Raw genomic sequence first — 20,587 nt, forward strand, 5'->3', positions numbered from 1 at the left:
AAGACTTTATTACCTATTATGCTTACGATGCGAGTCTTAATTTCAGTGAAACTAAGCAGCTGTCGGTGGTTCTGTGGTAGAGCGCTCGACTGCCAAGCCGAATGGTCTGGGTTCGAAACCTGGGTGGCGCATTTGTTTTTAATCAATAGAGAAACGCTAAATTAGAATTTCTTCCATGCAATAATTTCAATTTCAATTCTATTTCAATTAAACCAAAATTTCGTACTCTATTAAATACGCTTCCGATAAAGCTGAAGGTCTAATTTTCAATAAGGCGTATCTAGTGTCGGTGGTTCTCTGGTAGAACGTCCGCCTGTCAAGCAGGAGGTCTCGGGTTCAAATCCCGCCCGATGCGATCGCAAATTTATACTAAGACGAATACCGTGTACAACTGGTGGAAACCCTGCCATCGGACGTTGAGAGGTAGCATTACACTCAGCACTCGGTCCGTCCCAAAGTCATTAAGAAGAAGTTGGAGAGAAAACGCCCATTTAAACACAACAGACTCAACATGCACAACCATCAGAACACAAACACAACAAATTCAACACTCACAACCTACGCATAGACATTACAAAAACGTAATACACCAAACCGTAACGACGGTGAGCGAAAAAACACCATCCAAACCGCAAATGATTCCGTTAACGCTCACCGTCACACGGTGGTTTTGCCAACCCTTTGAGAAACTGCGTACGCAGTGATGACACTTTGCACCGAAAATGCGAACGCGTTCGCAGGCCTGACAGACCCACAGACCCACAACAGACCCACAGACCCACAACGGACCCACAACGGACCCACAGACCCACAACGGACCCACAGACCCACAACGGACCCACAGACCCACAACGGACCCACAGACCCGCAACGGACCCACAGACCCGCAACGGACCCACAGACCCGCAACGGACCCACAGACCCGCAACGGACCCACAGACCCGCAACGGACCCACAGACCCGCAACAGACCCGCAACGGACCCACAGACCCGCAACGGACCCACAACGGACCCACAATGGACCCACAACGGACCCACAACGGACCCACAACGGACCCACGGACCCACAACGGACCCACGACGGACCCACAACGGACCCACAACGGACCCACAACGGACCCACAACGGACCCACGGACCCACAGACCCACAACGGACCCACAGACCCACGGACCCACGGACCCACGGACCCACGGACCCACGGACCCACGGACCCACGGACCCACGGACCCACGGACCCACGGACCCACGGACCCACGGACCCACGGACCCACGGACCCACGGACCCACGGACACGCTGGTTGTATAACCCCTCCTAGGGGTCTTTGTCCCCTCGGAGAGGTAAAAATGTTATAAGTTCCTAAACATTTGTAGTAGATTTTACAATAACAAAAATAAATTTTTTAAAGTTTTTCCTTATTTATATAAGGCCTAAAAATTATAAATGTTATTGTTTTAAGTTAAAAACTTTGAATGGGGAAAAAATGTGATATCTTCATCTTTGAAAGGGATAAAAGGGGACTTTTTAGGGCCACCAGAGGGAGAAACGAGATTGCCCAAGTGGAAGCACTGTTAAGGGAATTGACCCAGAAGTACCAAAAGCCTTAGCTTAGATCCCTTCGCAAATAAGCTGCTATGAATTTTCCCGATACGTCGTCGCTTTACACGCTTTACTATCAAAAATGCACCGTAAAGGGGAGCACTTGACGAGAGCCATGTTAACCGGAGCACCGGGAGCAGCCTGCAAGTCAGTCAAGATCGATCAAATACCGGATATTCAAGATTACGAAACTGCACTTGTGAAAAATAGCGAAACGAAAACTTCGCCTTTTGAACCCAGAGCTAAAGCCAACGAACAATCCCACATAAATCAGCTCAACAGACAAAGATCCACATTATATGAATCTAAAATAGGAGAGCTGTTAAAATGACAAAATGGATCAGGTGTATCGTTTGTTAGTCCCTTTGTTGTCGGGCTATAAATCATAGCCATGTCTTAGTTCGTTGGGCAACGCTGGAGGCGTGGTGGATGTGCTTAGATCCCCAAGCATCCGGGCTCCAGTAAAAAGAACAAACGCTTCACAATTCCGAGGAAAGACCGCGCCCAAACACCAATTAGAGTTTTTAAACCGGCCAAAATTAGTTGTAACAAGATAAAGTTCCCCGTGAAAGGGTGGTCATCCATTAAGTTAAAATAATATAATAATAATCAGCTAGGCTAATACTCGAGGCATCACCTTAGGCCCAAGTCAGTCACTATATTATACAATTATAATCATACGTAATTAATTCTGGAAAATATTTTGTCCAGAACTGCTCTTTATGCGTTTTAAGGAAAATAGTATTGTAGGTAAAGCACTGGTAAGGAAATTAATGATCGTCAACAGGTGTATCTTCCCTGGCAAGAGCGAGGGCAAGTGTCGCGTCTCAACCATTACTAAATCGGATGTGATTGGAATTTGACAAGTGGTAACAGGACTGGTGCAACGAGCTAGACTAACTATAGGTGCTTAAAATACCGAAAAAACTGCTAATGAGTTTCGATGCGCTGTTGAAAATCCAATATGGACGAAGTTGGGCAAACGACACTAACCCGGCTACTCACGCTTAATTAATTTTAAAAATTAAATATAATATTACTATTTGTAGGATATGGTTACACAAACACTCATACGTAAACCATTATTTTCTGTAGAACCTTCTTTCACGCATGTGTTAAAATTTAACTCAGTATTCTTTAGTATTCCCAAACTTTGACTCTTTGAGTTTCAACTTAAAGGTAGCCATATGCCCAGCCTCTGTAACAGTTTTTAAGACCCCTTCGCATTTTCTTAATTAACATCGGGTGTTCAAGCTCATTTCATTAGTGTTATATTTTTGTGTTTCGCGCGAGTAGAAATGTGTTTCCCATTATAGCTTAAAATGTCTCTCTCTCCCTAAGTGTTTGTGTAGCACATTCTCTCTCTCAATACCCTTCGGTCGTCAAAAGCGCACATGTCAATTCCTTTTATGTGGAAGCGCCAAAGACTATTGCTTCGTTAAAAGTGAAGTTCCTCAGGGCCAATGCATGGTCAGCACGTGGGAACATGTGGCTACTACCTGGTTTCCAACTTTCATCTCTTCGGCTTCGCTTCTACAAGTATTCTACAGCCAATAACTTTATCCTGCTCTACCTCTTCAAGTATATCTTTAACCTTTGAACTGATCCAATCACCAGCCATCGTTTTAAGTTAAACATCTTCCCAATTAAAAACAATTTGAACCAAACTAGGCAGTTGCGCAAAATTTGTCAGAGATCTCCGGCTGGAGACATAAGAAGTAGATTCGCTTCTGGTAGAGAGATATAGTGAGGTATAACCAGGAAATATTGGAGACATAGTCCGGGTTAGGACTTTTGTTACGTTTGGAGACCAGAAGTCACAGGGAAAGAGTTCAACTGCAGACAGCACTAACAGCGTAAACCGTGACTCTTGACTTCGCCATCGGAGTTATTCATCAAAAGATTTCATCAAAACCCTAAGATATCATCAAAAGATTAAGATATCAAAAGACTAAGATTTCATTAAGAGACTAAGATTTCATCAAAAGACTAAGATTTTATCAAAAGACTAAGATTTCATTAAGAGACTAAGATTTCATCAAAAGACTAAGATTTTATCAAAAGACTAAGATTTCATTAAGAGACTAAGATTTCATCAAAGGACTGTGAGGTAAAAGCCAGTTTGGCAAAACTAAACCATTAGTAGTTCTCGTATGAGAAAGAGAGATAAATTAATTATTATTAAGTGTGCATGTTAGTTGATTATAAATTGTGCATGATAATATTTTATTATGGATTTTTATATATTCGTAGCGTATTGTGATTTGGTTTGTTTTAACATTAACAGTATAGAGTATTTAATGTTTGTATGTTTACCTGTTTCTAAATACATTTTACTAGGACACCCGACAATTGCTATTTATTTAATTAGTTATTAGAGACGAGTCGGGCCCACTTTTTTTCCGGCCCGACCGAACCCGACCCGAAAAACGTAAAAATAAATTTTGCCCGATCCGACCCGACCCGAAATAATTAAAATAAAATTTTGCCCGACCCGACCCGACCCGACCCGAAATTTTTAAAATTAAATTTTGCCCGGCCCGACCCGACCCGTAAAAAATGAAAATAAATTTTGCCCGACCCGTTCCGACCCGATAAATTAAAAAATCGATTTTGCCCGGCCCGACCCGATAAATTAAAAAATCGATTTTGCCCGGCCCGGCCCGGAAACCCGACAAGACCCGAAAACCAGATAATTGCCGATAAGACCCGTAGAACCGCCGCAACCCATAGCTTGAAGCTTTTTTTAATTTTATTATATAGTGTAGATGTAGATATTCAATACAAAATATAACAAGAGGCATTTATTTATTTAAACAATTTTTGTGAAGAACAGTTAGTTGCGAAAGAGTTGAACCTTTTAAATTCGTTCTTCGAGGACCAAGTGTCAGTCCCGTGCTCGTTTGTAACGCGGGAATATCTAGAATTCTTTTAGCTATATTGTTTCAAAGTACGCCGAGACACGCGACTTGCAAATAGGCCTTTCTATAAAGTAACATTGGCCTTCTTGTTTAGATGTATCGGGCGCGTCACTCGTGACGTAAGAGACGCTCAACTATCATAGCCAATTGACGCTAGCATAAACTCTATTTATGTCTTATTCAACTTCTTGTTAAAAAGTTCCACGCGCGTCTTGATATTTTAGCGTAAATGGGCTCGCGTGGTTCCTAATATTTCCGTGTAGAGGGTCTCGTGCGTTTTCGCGCGAGCTCAACAAAAACCAAAATATGCTCGCGCTCTCTAAATTTAACTGCACGGTGAATCTAACGTAATCACGTGACCTCTCGTATTTTATATGAAGAGCTATTAAAATTCAACAAGTCGCCCTTTTTATAAAGATCTAGCTTTCAAATCTGAACTGAAGTCCTAAGTATCTCGTGACGAAAGCGATACATTCAAACAAGTTCGACTTTATAGAAAGGCTTATTCGCAATTTAACGCCATGAAATCAAAAGTAAAACCAAAACGAAACGTAAGATAAGTTTAGGCAAATCGGACGACTGAGACGACCTTGAAATGCTAGTCAATAGACGCTAGTCGCGCTGCTCGCAGAACTCATTACGTCTATCTCTCTCCCACCCCCTTTCTCTTCCTCTACCTCTCTTCGTACAACACCGGAAGGGCCGAAACATTTCACATGACCAACGCAGTACGCAGTCACGGGTAAGGGTCGGGTCAGGCCCGACCCGGCCCGATTGAAAATTAGCCCGACCCGAAATTTTCAAAAAATAAATTTGCCCGACCCGACCCGACCCGTAAATATTAAAATTCATTTCTGCCCGACCCGGCCCGAAGCGGGCTCGGGTCGGGTCGGGCATAAAAAGCCCGACACAATCGGGGGCCCGACTCGTCTCTATAATAGTTATCATACCATAGACTTAAAGGAAATACCCCTAACACTTTGGGACCAGTATAGGTCCCCCTCTTTGATAACGAGAATCCTTCTACACTTGCTAGCGCTAGGAAAACCTACAACACATTTTAAGCTTACTATTTACAACGTAAGAAATAATAATAAGTCATCAAGCGAATTTTAAAGCACAGGTTTCAAGTACCTTTGGAAACCTTAAGTTTAAGAGAAAGTGTTCTAAGAACAGAAACACAACGATCAATTTATCTGTTCTATATATTCTTAAAAAAAATTCTGAATGCGTGCTAGGAGCAACAAATACAGCACACGAAACAGGGAGAAGAGTCTTGACGGGTTGCATGAAAAATGTACACAAGAAAATGCACGACTCTTGACTTCAAGAGTCGTGCATTTTCTTGTGTACATTTTTCATTGGCTAGATGCTTTAGCGCCTGCTTCCGTCGGCAGTGGCGGCTTAAGGGGGGGCGGTCCGCCCCGGGTACCAGGGTAGCCAGGGGTGCCATCGGAGAAGCTCGAGGGGGGGTGTGTGCAATTCAGAACGATGAAACTTGAAGAAGACGGACCCGTGAAAACTTCTGCACGGTCCTATATAGGGAGTGTCACAAAACACTGCCGCCGCCCCGGGGACCCAGCCTTCTTAAGCCGCCACTGGCCGTCGGAAGGGGGAAATTCGGAAATTTTCTACACCCCACCCCCCGTCCGTATAAAGACTGGTCCAATGAGATTCGTACACAACACTGCGTTAGCGTGTATAAGGCTAGCTGCGTTCTCAAATCATATAATTGTTTTACGTATAAGGAATTTAATTATCAATAAACAGAAATCAATACATTTTTTGAATCCCTACGTCATCAATGACGCAGTTCCAAGTACAGATATCAGAATAAATATGTAGGGAGCTTTGTTTCGCGTTACGCATTGTAACCCGGCCACCTGAATTAAAGGCAATAAAAGTCGCTAGATGACTTGGGCCTAGGGTGGTGCCTTTGGTATTAGCCTAGCCGATGATTATTATTTGATTTGAGCAATAATAAACTTTGGCAACTCCTTTTCGTAGATATTCCTGTTGTCATTTGCTATTTTATTAAAATAACCCGGGTTTCAAATCTTATCTGGTTTATTTAGAGTCCAAAACGATATTAATTAAAAAATTTGAAAGCATAAATCTTAAGTTTTGTCGCTTCTATGAGATTACCAACAAAATGGCTACTGATTTAATAGCTACGCGCGAAATGGTTTGAATATATGATCTCCTCTTCCGGTTTCCATGGAGACCATAGGCCCCTCCTTTCGGTGCAAACTATGTATACCTTATTTCCAAAACACACGATAATGTAATAAGCTTTCGAAAAATATCGCTGTTTTCCGATGCATTGTTGAAGTTATTGAGCGCAAGTTTTTTTTTAAGGGGGCGCTCAAAATCACACGAGCCACACTCCTCAAATATTAATTAGCTAGGAAATCTTCTAAATTTATCTCTCTCCGCAACAATTTATGACGTCAATAATGGCTAAGATCGCGGCGAAGGTAATTTCCATAACTAAATATTTGTTTTAAGTGCGATAACATATATTTTAGAATTGTAGACATAAAAATCAATTTTATGATGTACCCTAAATCACAAAATTCGAGATGTGTCTCATCTGACACTATCTCTTTAAAGCAAATAACAAAACGAGCTGCAAGTATCAATTTCACGTTTGTGCCATCCAAAATTAAAAGATAAAGTAGGTTTAAAAGCACGCGCCTTGACGGAAAAGATTTTAAAAGAAAATTCACGAGACATTTTATTTCAAATCAAAAATAGGCTTAAGAAGTCTAACGTTTTGAGAAGTTCATTCCACTTCAAAATTAGTTCTTTCTTAACTTAATTTTAAATTTAAACATCTCGAAAACATGGACGAAGACTATCTTTACGAAGAATGGATTCCTTACGACGTATTAAGAAGACTCATGATGAAATTCGAAGAAGAAATTGGCAAGAAATTCCTTCGAATGCAACAGCTCGGAGCGGAGTTCCAGGAATACCAAGACGGAAACTACGTCTACATTTTGATGAAGCCTTTGCTCGACGAATCACGCTTATGGTACAACATTATGATCAAAGAAGGTTACGGTATCCTGCATGGCCGCGAAGGAAGCAACTACCACAGCGGGCTGGAGTTATTTGTCCCACCCGGTTTACGCCACGCGTTGATGACGTCGAAAGCCAACTTTTATTTCAACTGTTGGGTGAAATTCCTCGACGTTTACAAATGGTACATGAACACCAACGCCACAAACATGTCGAGGAAAGTCAGAGACATCGAGAACGATCACACCCAAGGAGGACTTTACGAAATGCGAGAACGATTTCTAGCGGCTTTCAACGGAGCTACCGAAGGAGTCAGGGCGTTGAGCAAAGTCATGACTTTCGATATGGAGAGCCCCGATGAGGTACCATTCTACGAAACCATCCGGTACATCGCCACGCAAACCTTTTATTTCATAAATAAAATGCTTTACATCAACGCCCGTACGAGTCGACGGAACGAAACACCGGACGAAGGCAGAGCGCGGGAGGTAGCCAGACAACAAGCGCACGAAGAAAAGATTCACGAGATCGGCCAAAGGATTTACAACATGAGACCCACCACGGCTTTACCGTTGGTTTACCCTGGAGGCGTGGAAGACGTACTAAGCTTCCCAACAATCCGAGCTCGACCATTAAGGGTTGCCTCTTCATACTTTAAAGGAATGTTCGGGCCTTCATCACCAGTTAGCCCAATTTCATCGAGCGAATTTAATTATCCAACCAGAGCGACATCACCGGTCAGGTACGCCGGATCACCCTTAAGAGGGGTATCACCTTCAAGAGGGACATCACCCGTCAGATACCCGAGATCACCCTCAAGAGGGGCATCACCTTCCAGAGGGACATCACCCGTCAGATACGACGGTTCACCCTCAAGAGGTGCGTCACCTTCAAGAGGGACATCACCCGTCAGATACGACGGTTCACCCTCAAGAGGTGCGTCACCTTCAAGAGGGACATCACCCGTCAGATACGCCGGATCACCCTCAAGAGGGGCATCACCCGGCAGACACGCTGAATCACCCGTAAGAGCAAGATCACTGGTTAGAGCCCCGAGTGGTTCTTCAAGAATCCCAGTTCCAAGTGATAGACGAATAGCACCTCCAACGATAAGCGGCGAAGCAAGTACATCCGCGCTGACACCAAGACGTGGAATTCCGAAGTCAAAATTCCGAAGATCGATCAAACAATCCAGAATACCGTACGCTCTCAGCGCAACACCAACTGGCCAGTCCCCGAGACCCAGTGGCTCCAGAAGCGCCAAAAGTTCGAAGAAGAGAAGCCCAAAATTCGCGACCAGACGAGTGCCGGCCCAAGCTCGAAAAACAATGGCTAAGAAAAAGAAAGGCAAAGGAAGTTACAAGATGCTTCCCTCAACACGACTAATCAAGAAATCGGTGAATCGAACCACCTTACCGGCTACGGCATCATCGCGAGAGAAAAGACCTTCGCCGAAGAAAGTTGAAAAGCCAAAAGTATTAAGACCAAAGGTCACGATGAAAAACCGAGTTTCGCTTTTGGCTAAAAACCTTTCGAGACCCAGAAGGTCTAATATCGTCTGGGATGGACACGTGCCGTTAGGAGCAAGAACTCCGAACAGATCACCATCGCCCATCCGAGCAGCGTCACCCCAGAGGCGACAATCTTCCGCCAGAGCAGCGTCACCCAGAAGTGGACCATCTCCCAATAGAAGAGCATCACCGAAGCGCGTAACATTCCGCGACGACCAGTTAGTTGACACTCGTTACTTTGATACATCGACCAACCAACCAGAAACGCAACCCAGCTCCGGAATCAGACGACCCAGAATAATGACTCCACCGGCACCTTCCGCCATCAGAACACCGGAATCGAGAATTCACCCTCCGAGAGCGGGAATTACACCACCTGGGTCAACAATTTCCACACCGAGTGGATCTGGAATCAGAGCACCCCAACACGTCACGATACGTCGACCAAGGTCACCTACAAGACGCGATGGTCCCGGTACGGTTCACGATCCCGAAAACTTGGAGAGACTCAGAGCCAAATTTCAAAGAAAAAAACGTTAAAATTATTTGTACCAGAAAAGATTTGATTGGAGTTCAAAATAAAATTTTGTAATTTATTTCGCTGTCTCTTTTAATTTGTAAATATTGGTGCCGTTCAGAAACGTTTAACTTTAAACGGGCTGTGTATTGGGTCAATCCCGCTCTTAACCAGTACGTTAAAGAAATAGTAAAGCGAGTAAGCGCACGATAAGCCCACAATTAACAAGTACTCGTGGAAATTTGGGTAGTGGGTACCGCACACGGTGTACCATCTCCGACCACTCTCCACAGGACTGACTTTAACGCAATGAAAGTCGAAGTAGTCTTCGTTGTAATCCGTAATGCAAAGAAACTTCCTCTTCGTCAGTACCTAAAAGACGGTTCGACAGTTTAACTTTTAAGTAAATATTTTCCCCGTATAGGAATATTGCGACCTTACCGTGCCCAGGGGGGTAACGAGTTCTTGTAGAGTATCACAAGGACCAACAGTTTCGTGCAATCCTTCGCTAATTATCTCTTGAGGTTTGCCCAAATACGTGACAAAGAATATCGTCAAGTAGTGCAAAAGAACGATCAACAGAATCTCATCGAATTTGAACTTGCAATCTGAAATTGCGCCGAATTAGTACGAACCAACAAAAAGAGGTTTGGCGTAATAAAGAAACTACAGTACTGGATCTGGCTTCGACACTGGGATTCCTCTCAGCTGTCCATACTATCAGCAAATAGATGGCTAAGTACGTCATCACAATTACCTCCGTACTGATACCGAATAAATCCCGCAGCGGATGGTAGAATAGGGCAAAGAATACAACGCCAACCGGCATCCCCAACAGACCAGTTATTATTGAACAGCTAAGCTCCTTTAAGGCACTGAGAGATATTTTAAATTATAGGTCAAATCAGCCATCTCCTTAAGACATTATTACCTCGAACCAGCGGTCGGTTGGACATTGGAGGTTCCAGTTATGATTTTTCTGGACGTCTTTAAGACTAAGACGACAGCGGCGGCGAAAGAGGCGTGGAAGTAGTAACTAACCCAGGGAACCCAATAGTTCCTTTCCAGGATGTTAGGGTCAGTATCGTGCCACGTCCACCATAAATGCTTCACCCCAATGATGTCGAAGGGCAAGTCGATCAGGACCACGCTCAGCCCGACGGCGAAGGGTTCGCTCCAAGCTGGTAAGCGCAACCGAGAAACCGCCACCACGCTGGTGTACAGGAACACGGGATCTGTCACATTAACCACCATCAAGACGAATCCAAGACGAAGTCATATTGAATTGGCAAGTGGCTAACTTACAAACGCAGATTATATGAAGAGGTAATCGTTTGCCGAGGAACATAATCATGGACTGAGCGTGCCAGAAGTTATCGATGTCCGGGAGGACGTAACTCAAGCTTTCCACCGTCAAACCGTGGAGCAGGGTCGCTAACCACAGGTAGAAATATCGGCCGCCCAAACGTGTAGCTGAAAACGAAACCCTGTTTCATAACCTTGAACCATAAGTAACGTAATAGCATGAGTTTATAATATTGTTCCATAAGTTTGTCACTTTGAGGAATATTTTACTGGGCGCTAGTAACGGAGTGACGTCATCACAAGAAGAAAATCTCCCCCTAGCGAGGCGCTGTCAAAGGCTACCTATGACGCGTTAGCAAGCGGGCGCAAAACGGCGACGAAGCCCGTAATGCAGTCTGTCTTGTGAATAGCTCTCAGTAAAACCTTTGCATGTGAAGAATAGGAAGTGTCACACTTATTTATAATATTATACACTTATGGTAATAGCATATATACGATACTTAATAATTAACTCGTGATTGAAATGATTAGCTCGTAACTAAAATGATTAACTCGTGTTTAAAATGATTAACTGGAAATTAAAATGATTAACTGGTAATTAAAATAATTAACTGGTGATTAAAATTATTAACTGGTGATTAAAATTATTAAATCATGATTAAAATAATTAAATCATGATTAAAATGTCGGGATTAAAATGATTAACTAGTGATTAAAATGATTAAATCGGGATTAAAACGATTAAATCATGATTAAAATGATTAAATCATGATTAAAATGATTAAATCATGATTAAAATGTCGGGATTAAAATGATTAACTAGTGATTAAAATGATTAAATCGGGATTAAAATGATTAAATCATGATTAAAATGATTAAATCATGATTAATATGTCGGGATTATAATGATTAACTAGTGATTAAAATGATTAAATCGGGATTAAAATGATTAAATTATGATTAAATCGGGATTAAAATGATTAACTAGTGATTAAAATGATTAAATCGGGATTAAAATGATTAAATGGGGATTAAAATGATTAAATCGGGATTAAAATGTTTCAATCATGGTTACATTATTAATCATATAATCATGATTGTGCCCCTCGTCCAAACGTCCATGTGTATTAAGCAGTCGAATTTTCAAGGAAAGTTTGAATTTATTACCATGCATAAATGTTAAAAGACCCGTGACGTAAAATAGTACTTCGCAAGCCAGATAAGTCCAATGTTGGGACCATATTTCCTGAGGATTTCGAAACGATACGAACCATTCCACAGTTTCTAACAACTATAAGATCAATGATATAAAAGGGAAGGTTCAATGAAGTTCATATATTGATAAAATCACCTGTTCAGATAATGTCAGAACTGTTGACAAGACCGTTATAATTTACGTATTACGAAACATATCAAAATTATTAGAAAAATTAATTTTACATGGAAAAATGTTTTACCTTATTTTGATTCATAATTATAGAATTGTACTTCGAACACCGGGTAACTTTGCAGTAACCGTGCAGGGTCTAAGAGGCCATAAGAATATACGTTGATAAGAAAAAGCAAAGGATAGCTTTTCGAAGGATTTTTATCTAGAGCTATCGATTAGCGCCGTCGATATGATATACGTTTTGAACGCCATCTAGCTATTCAAACTCTGAAGTAAAATTAATTAACATTTAAATACTCTTAATAAAAGCCAAAAAAATCAAATTAAAATAAATTTATTGAAGAATTTTTGCGAATCCTAAAACTTAAAAATTATAAATGAAAAAAGTTAAATACAGATGGCCCCAGCGACAATAATGGCGATAAATTTGAATATCGAATCAAGTTCAAAAACCCGTACAAGGATTTTAATTCAATTTACGAAACGTAGCGACAATTCAAGCACCTGTGTACATCTAGCTGTTAAATGAATATAAATTGCGAAGTTTATCGGTCATTCTTAAACGTCTACGTACAAACGTGACCGTGTAAATCTTATTTATGCAATATAGATTTAACCTATTTCGTAAACGCGTAAAAACGGAAGCAAATTTAGGTAGATGAAATCAACCTTGGGAGTCGATTGAAATAAAACTGAAAAACAAAAGTACAGCGGCAGAGCGAGGTCCGAATTCCATAGCGAAGAGTCGAAAAATAAAAGTGTAATATTTCGTCGTGGTATGTGCCGCGTCGGCACATAAGCCCCCGCGACTGAAGGTCGTTATCAGGCATGTCACGAACCACAAAAAGTGCGAAGCAAAAGTCTTTTTCGATTCTCCAAATCCCAAGTAAGTCTTTTTAGAGAAAAATATACATTTCTTAAACTTCGTAGCTCAGTGTCCGCGACCAGTGCTAAAACACCAAGGCAAAACCTAGTAAACGCCAATTTTAAACATTTTGACTTATTAGTTAATTCATCAAGCACACCTACTGTGAAAATTTGAAACCTGCCAAAAACTATGATCAATGAGATATAGCAGTAGGTGAGTAGGTACTACCAAAAGTAAAAGTATCAGACTGCTATACTCCCCATGTTGGAGGCGGTTTCCTTATCAAGTTACATTTTAACCTCGAATTTGAAATTTTGCGCGCTCCTAGGCCGAAAAAACATTTTATTTTTATGAAACCATTTTTTATACATATAAATAGCTATACCCACAATTCCCAAGTGCAATTTATCGCGTCAAAAGACGGGGATGGAAATTAGCTTTTATTTGACACTATTTTCTCATCATTTTCATAAGGAAAACGCCCTCCGATTCTGAGCGCTATTTCGATAACTGCGGTTCATTTACTTCTGGTACTACTTAAATTATTATAAGAAATAAAATAAATTAAAACTAAATTATCTCAAATATTTAAAAAAAGGCGTTTACTAGGTTTTGCCATTTGGCAGCCGAGCAAAAATCGATATTTCAGTCTTCAAAGTTGGATACAAATATTTGACGTTCAGCGAAGGGAGGTTTCTTGATAAATTAGAAGAATTTACGAGAGCTAATTAGGCGGCTTTAATCATAATTTTCCTCTTAAGCGGAGGAAGAAATATCGGGGGCAAATAAACTTGTAGCTGTTCGAAAACCCCTGGTGGAATTTTAGTGAAACAAGGCGTGTTTCCACGACACCCCGAAAATGATCAAAAATTCATGGCCTCGGATAATCCTCACCAAAAATTTAAATCATCCCCATTAAAGAGCGACACGTACGGCCAAGTTTCGAACTAGGCGAGATAAATGCACGCGGGCCACTAATTGGCCGTTGAGGCGCTTGGAAGGGAAATAGATGAGTAAACGGATTTTGGGAGCGGTTATCTGACAGTGTGCAACACAGAGGATCAACGCCGTTGCGTCTTTAACTTAAATTACTAGCTAACTAATGATTAGAATGTAGAAATACATTTGGGGGACTCAAATCCGAGTTCCAAGGTACTCTTTATTTCAGGGATGGGCGCGCTCCTCTCATTTTCAGCGGTTATTGTAATTTTTGAGCTACAAAATATTTTAAACGGCGCGATATGAAAATGAGAGGAGTCAATTCCCTGTTCAGAAAAGAGCGAAAAGAGAATAGAGCCAATTTTCACAGCTCAAAGAAGACGGAAAAGCCATTTTTACCACTCGAATAAGAGGGAAAAGAGAGTAGAGCCATTTTTTACCACTGAAATAAGAGCAAAAAGAGAGTAGAGCCATTTTTTACCACTCAAAGAAGAGCAAAAAAAAGAGTAGAGCCATTTTTTACCACTCAAATAAGAGCAAAAAGAGAGTAGAGCCATTTTTTACCACTGAAATAAAAGCAAAAAGAGAGTAGAGCCATTTTTTACCACTCAAATAAGAGCAAAAAGAGAGTAGAGCCATTTTTTACCACTCAAATAAGAGCAAAAAGAGAGTAGAGCCATTTTTTACCACTCAAAGAAGAGCAAAAAAAGAATAGAGCCATTTTTTACCACTCAAATAAGAGCAAAAAGAGAGTAGAGCCATTTTTTACCACTCAAATAAGAGCAAAAAAGAGTAGAGCCATTTTTTACAACTCAAAAAAGAGAAAAAAAGAGTAGAGCCATTTTTTACCACTCAAATAAGAGCAAAAAGAGAGTAGAGCCATTTTTACCACTCAAATAAGAGCAAAAAGAGAGTAGAGCCATTTTTTACCACTCAAAGAAGAGCAAAAAAAGAGTAGAGCCATTTTTTACCACTCAAATAAGAGCAAAAAGAGAGTAGAGCCATTTTTACCACTCAAATAAGAGCAAAAAGAGAGTAGAGCCATTTTTACCACTCAAATAAGAGCAAAAAGAGAGTAGAGCCATTTTTTACCACTGAAATAAAAGCAAAAAGAGAGTAGAGCCATTTTTTACCACTCAAATAAGAGCAAAAAGAGAGTAGAGCCATTTTTTACCACTCAAATAAGAGCAAAAAGAGAGTAGAGCCATTTTTTACCACTCAAAGAAGAGCAAAAAAAGAATAGAGCCATTTTTTACCACTCAAATAAGAGCAAAAAGAGAGTAGAGCCATTTTTTACCACTCAAATAAGAGCAAAAAGAGAGTAGAGCCATTTTTACCACTCAAATAAAAGCAAAAAGAGAGTAGAGCCATTTTTTACCACTCAAATAAGAGCAAGAAGAGAGTAGAGCCATTTTTTACCACTCAAATAAGAGCAAAAAGAGAGTAGAGCCATTTTTTACCACTCAAAGAAGAGCAAAAAAAGAATAGAGCCATTTTTTACCACTCAAATAAGAGCAAAAAGAGAGTAGAGCCATTTTTTACCACTCAAATAAGAGCAAAAAAGAGTAGAGCCATTTTTTACAACTCAAAAAAGAGAAAAAAGAGTAGAGCCATTTTTTACCACTCAAATAAGAGCAAAAAGAGAGTAGAGCCATTTTTTACCACTCAAATAAAAGCAAAAAGAGAGTAGAGCCATTTTTTACCACTGAAAGAAGAGCAAAAAGAGAGTAGAGTCATTTTTTACCACTCAAAGAAGAGCAAAAAAAGAGTAGAGCCATTTTTTACCACTCAAATAAGAGCAAAACGAGAGTAGAGCCATTTTTACCACTCAAATAAGAGCAAAACGAGAGTAGAGCCATTTTTACCACTCAAATAAGAGCAAAAAGAGAGTAGAGCCATTTTTCACCGCCCAAAGAAGAGCGAAAAGAGGGGAGCGCCAATTTTACCGACGCTCACAAATGAACGAAAAGAAGGAAGTGCAACTTTCGACGCTCAAAGAAGGGCGAAAAGAGAGGAGGCCCAATTTACACGCTAAAAATATCAACGAAAAGGTAGGAGCGCTAATCTCCAAGATCAAAGAGCGGGAACAGATACGAAGCGCCGATTTCAACGCTAAAAAAAACGGAGAGGAGCGCTAATTTCGACGCTCTGAAAACGGAGAGGAGCGCTAATCTCAACGCTCAAACCTAGAGAGGAGCGCCAATTTCACCGCTCAAAAAAAAACGGAGAGGAGCGCTAATCTCAACGCTCAAACCCAGAGAGGAGCGCCAATTTCAGCGCTCAAAAAAAAACGGAGAGGAGCGCTAATCTCAACGCTCAAACCCAGAGAGGAGCGCAAATTTCACCGCTCAAAAAAACGGAGAGGAGCGCTAATTTCGACGCTCTGAAAACGGAGAGGAGCGCTAATCTCAACGCTCAAACCTAGAGAGGAGCGCCAATTTCACCGCTCAAAAAAACGGAGAGGAGCGCTAATCTCAACGCTCAAACCCAGAGAGGAGCGCCAATTTCACCGCTCAAAAAAAACGGAGAGGAGCGCTAATCTCAACGCTCAAACCCAGAGAGGAGCGCCAATTTCACCGCTCAAAAAAACGGAGAGGAGCGCTAATTTCGACGCTCTGAAAACGGAGAGGAGCGCTAATCTCAACGCTCAAACCTAGAGAGGAGCGCCAATTTCACCGCTCAAAAAAAACGGAGAGGAGCGCTAATCTCAACGCTCAAACCCAGAGAGGAGCGCCAATTTCACCGCTCAAAAAAAACGGAGAGGAGCGCTAATCTCAACGCTCAAACCCAGAGAGGAGCGCCAATTTCACCGCTCAAAAAAACGGAGAGGAGCGCTAATTTCGACGCTCTGAAAATGGAGAGGAGCGCCAATTTCAACGCTAAAAAAAACGGAGAGGAGCGCTAATCTCAACGCTCAAACCCAGAGAGGAGCGCCAATTTCACCACTCAAAAAAACGGAGAGGAGCGCTAATCTCAACGCTCAAACCCAGAGAGGAGCGCCAATTTCACCACTCAAAAAAACGGAGAGGAGCGCTAATCTCAACGCTCAAACCCAGAGAGGAGCGCCAATTTCACCGCTCAAAAAAAACGGAGAGGAGCGCTAATTTCGACGCCAATCAAAACGTAGATGAGCGTCAATTTCGACGCAAAAAAAAACTAGATGAGCGGAACTCATTTATTTATCTTTAAAAAAAAGATCGACAAGAGAGGAGCGCCAATTTAACGACTCAAAAACGGGCGAAGATATAACAAGCTAGCGAGCACGAGCTGAGCGGATATATAATAAAAACGCCCATCACCGCTTTATTTATTGCAATCGCGCTGCATGACGGGAAGGGAACATCACGGGGGGACCTAACGGGAATTTGTACCTCATCTTCGCAAGCACTGCAAATGGACGGAACAAACCAAATAATTTAATTTTGTGGACTTCTGAAGGTAATAAGGAATTAAGGCTTTGATAATTATCGCCCAAACTTGAGAAAAATAATTGAAAAATAATAACACTGAGGAAAGTCGACAGCCGAAGCGCTTCGCGTTCGAACGTGAACGTTTAGCCTTACGAACACGGACACATTCACGAACACGTAGCCGTTGTGGTTCTTCAACTACCGACCGAGTCCATTTCGAAACGCGTCTAAGAGAAAAGGGTATTTTAAGAAATCTAGATTCGCCTTTTCATAAATTTCGCAGCGAACGAGAATCGGATGTAGGGCATCGGATCTCGGGAGGTCTAGTTTATAAAGGCAGCGAGACAAACGACCATCGACAAAGGTAAAGTCTGCGACATTTATTGTCCAATTAAATCGTAAAATAGCCGGGTCCCGATCGTCAAGTAGCGAAAAAGGGCCGGAAGGTTGGTGACTAAGTGAGTTCTCGGGAATAGCGGCTTGCGGGAAACGGAGCGAGCGCCCTCACGCGCCGTAGACGGGCAACAATCGATCAGATATGACCTCAACAAACCAGACGCAGGTGTCCCACTTCCCCCGCAACCTCTTCCTCCGCCTTTGTCGTATCTCCCACTTCGCCATTAGCAGCGCCGTACAGACGAGTAGGGTCCCCGAGCGGGGCTCGCTTTACCAGGGAACCCTTACAAAGCCACGACCGATAAAGCGAAGATTATCCGATCGGTGTGCGCGTCTACTCGCGATCGGATTTGCGTTTTTTACTTAGTTCCGTCACTGCTTCGACTCTATTGATTTCGACGATTGATAAAACGTTGAAACTCGGTCAAGGAGGATTCCGATTTGCAACGATAAATGCTTACGCGTTATAATTCGAATACATTACTTGTCTTTATTGATAGCAGAAGTAAATTATCATGCCACTATATCTCTCGTACTAAATGCATTTTCTCTACGGGACTTCCCTTTAATCTAGGAGCAACAAACACAAGGAGAAAGCAGCTAGACTTTAAACACGCTAACGCAGTGTTGTGTACAAATTTCATTGGACGAACCTTTACGCTGCACGTATTACGGGCGGCGGGGGGAAGACAATTTCCAAATTTTCCCTTTCCGACGGCAGCAGGCGCTAAAGCGTCTAACCAATGAAAACTGTACGCGAGAAAATGCACGACTTTTGACGGGTTGCGTTCTCCTTGTGTCCTGTGCTGTGTTTGTTGCTCCTAGCTTTAATCATGTTCAAGTTTCATGCCTTCATAGTAAAATAATAACAATCAGCTAGGCTAATACTCAAGGCAAAATCTTAGGCCCAAGTCATCTAGCGAATTTTAATGCCTTTAAACGGGTGACCGGGTTGCAATGTGTAGGAGGGTCGCAAGCCCTTCATGCCACGCGAGCCAACAGCTACCTCCAATCACTATTACCGTTAAAGTCTATAAGTTCATATGGAAAGGGAAAACCGAAAAACTCGGGGGAAAACCCCTTAAACGCGGAAGGAGTTGTTCCGAGTTTCCACCCAGTGCCACAGGGTGGGATCGAACCCGGCTCCTCTTGCTGGGAGGCGAAAGCGCTAACTATTCCGCCACCCCACTATAGCCATCTGGCGGCTATAAAGAAGTTACCCACAATTCCCTAGTAAATTTTTTCCGGAAATTAAAGGGGGTGGAATTCCGATGGATTTTAATCTGGTGACGTTAGCGAAAATGACTTATAAAATTTGGGTACTCACAAATAACTTTGTTCATTTATTTCTGTTGAGTAAACGTTGCACTACCCATTCGATTTGCCATGGCAACCGAAAATATTTTGACCTCTTAAAACAAAAATAATATTTTTTTCTTATTTTACCCAAAAATTGTTACAATTTTATACTAAAAATGTTCCAATTTACCCAAACTTGATGAAATTTACGTAAACGTGGTCCAAATTACCCATTTCGTTATTTTTATTTTTTTATTTATATGCAAAACCGAGAAAATCCCATATTTTTTTAAATGGAGATTTTTTGTTTTAAGTGGTCAAAAACATTTTCGGTTGCCATGGCAAATCGAATGGGTAATACAACGTCTCCTTTTGGGAAATTTCATATCTCATAGGTTCTCATCACGCCTGACTTTCAACAAAATAGGCAATAAACACCTCGGTTACTCTCCTTGTGAGTCATACCAGAAGCTTATATTATATATCTTATAAGTGAAGTGCTCATTTCCTTATTCTTCTAAATGTTTTCGCTTGCAACAGCTGCTTTGCAGGTTTTGTAAGAAAAAATAGTGCAGAGCGAATTACATATACCTTTCTAAAACTATAAGATCGAGGAAATATAATTTATAAAAAGTACATAAAATATAATAATCATAATAATCAGCTAAGTTAATACACGGTTCGTAGAAAATTTCAGGAATTAAATTCCCTGACTTTTCCAGGTTTTCCCTGACCAAATTGCCAAATATTCGCTGACCGTTTATGTAAAATCAATGAACGGTTTGAGGTAAAAATCTTCAAAAAATATATTCTTTAAAAAATTTATTTGCCTTTTTTTTTGGGATAATTTTAATATTTAAAATTCCCTGACCTTTTGGAAACATTTTAAAATTCCCTGACTTTACCCTGACCTTTTGGAAACATTTTCAAATTCCCTGACTTTACCCTGACCTTTTGGGACCATTTTCAAATTCCCTGACTTTACCCTGACCTTTTGGAAACATTTTCAAGTTCCCTGACTTTACCCTGACCTTTTGGAACCATTTTCAAATTCCCTGACTTTACCCTGACCTTTTGGAAACATTTTCAAATTCCCTCACTTTACCCTGACCTTTTGGAAACATTTTCAAGTTCCCTGACTTTACCCTGACCTTTTGGAACCATTTTCAAATTCCCTGACTTTACCCTGACCTTTTGGGACCATTTTCAAATTCCCTCACTTTACCCTGACCTTTTGGGACCATTTTCAAGTTCCCTGACTTTACCCTGACCTTTTGGAACCATTTCAAATTCCCTGACTTTACCCTGACCTTTTGGGACCATTTTCAAATTCCCTGACTTTACCCTGACCTTTTGGAAACATTTTCAAGTTCCCTGACTTTACCCTGACCTTTTGGAAACATTTTCA

At 41.3% G+C, this 20,587-nt stretch overlaps 3 protein-coding genes across 4 annotated transcripts in view; 2 read left to right on the forward strand and 1 right to left on the reverse strand.

The window, feature by feature from the left end:
* Nucleotides 1–7,261: 7,261 nt before the first annotated feature.
* LOC149927331 (uncharacterized) lies at nt 7,262–9,651 on the forward strand. The gene has a single exon (XM_090159103.1). It carries the CDS (start codon nt 7,367–7,369, stop codon nt 9,593–9,595), a length of 2,229 nt encoding a protein of 742 aa, XP_090015229.1. The 5' UTR covers nt 7,262–7,366; the 3' UTR covers nt 9,596–9,651.
* Nucleotides 9,628–12,416, reverse strand: LOC149927332 (uncharacterized). The gene is made up of 7 exons (XM_090159104.1): nt 12,335–12,416; nt 12,045–12,168; nt 10,878–11,045; nt 10,504–10,807; nt 10,248–10,447; nt 10,014–10,180; nt 9,628–9,944 (listed from the first exon to the last, which is right to left on the reverse strand). Exons 1-7 carry the CDS (start codon nt 12,347–12,349, stop codon nt 9,690–9,692), a joined length of 1,233 nt encoding a protein of 410 aa, XP_090015230.1. The 5' UTR covers nt 12,350–12,416; the 3' UTR covers nt 9,628–9,689.
* Nucleotides 12,417–13,036: 620 nt separating this feature from the next.
* Nucleotides 13,037–20,587, forward strand: part of ChT (choline transporter) — a 57,763-nt gene continuing 50,212 nt past the window's right edge. For both annotated transcript variants that reach the window (XM_090158042.1, XM_090158043.1), the window contains exon 1: nt 13,037–13,153. The gene's annotated coding sequence lies outside the window, so the exon portion shown is untranslated. The remainder of the gene's footprint in view (nt 13,154–20,587) is intronic.

This window comes from Leiobunum rupestre, chromosome 9 (genome assembly GCF_980474605.1).
Source record: "Leiobunum rupestre chromosome 9, qqLeiRupe1.1.hap1, whole genome shotgun sequence".
NCBI lineage: Eukaryota > Metazoa > Arthropoda > Arachnida > Opiliones > Sclerosomatidae > Leiobunum > Leiobunum rupestre.

Coding starts and splice junctions, on each gene's coding strand:
- LOC149927331 (XM_090159103.1), top strand. CDS start 7,367: ATGGACGAAGACTATCTTTACGAAGAATGGATTCCTTACGACGTATTA.
- LOC149927332 (XM_090159104.1), bottom strand. Junction 11,046..12,044: donor TCTTTTAACATTTATGCATG/GTAATAAATTCA, acceptor TTTCGTTTTCAG/CTACACGTTTGGGCGGCCGA. Junction 9,945..10,013: donor TCGTTACCCCCCTGGGCACG/GTAAGGTCGCAA, acceptor ACCGTCTTTTAG/GTACTGACGAAGAGGAAGTT.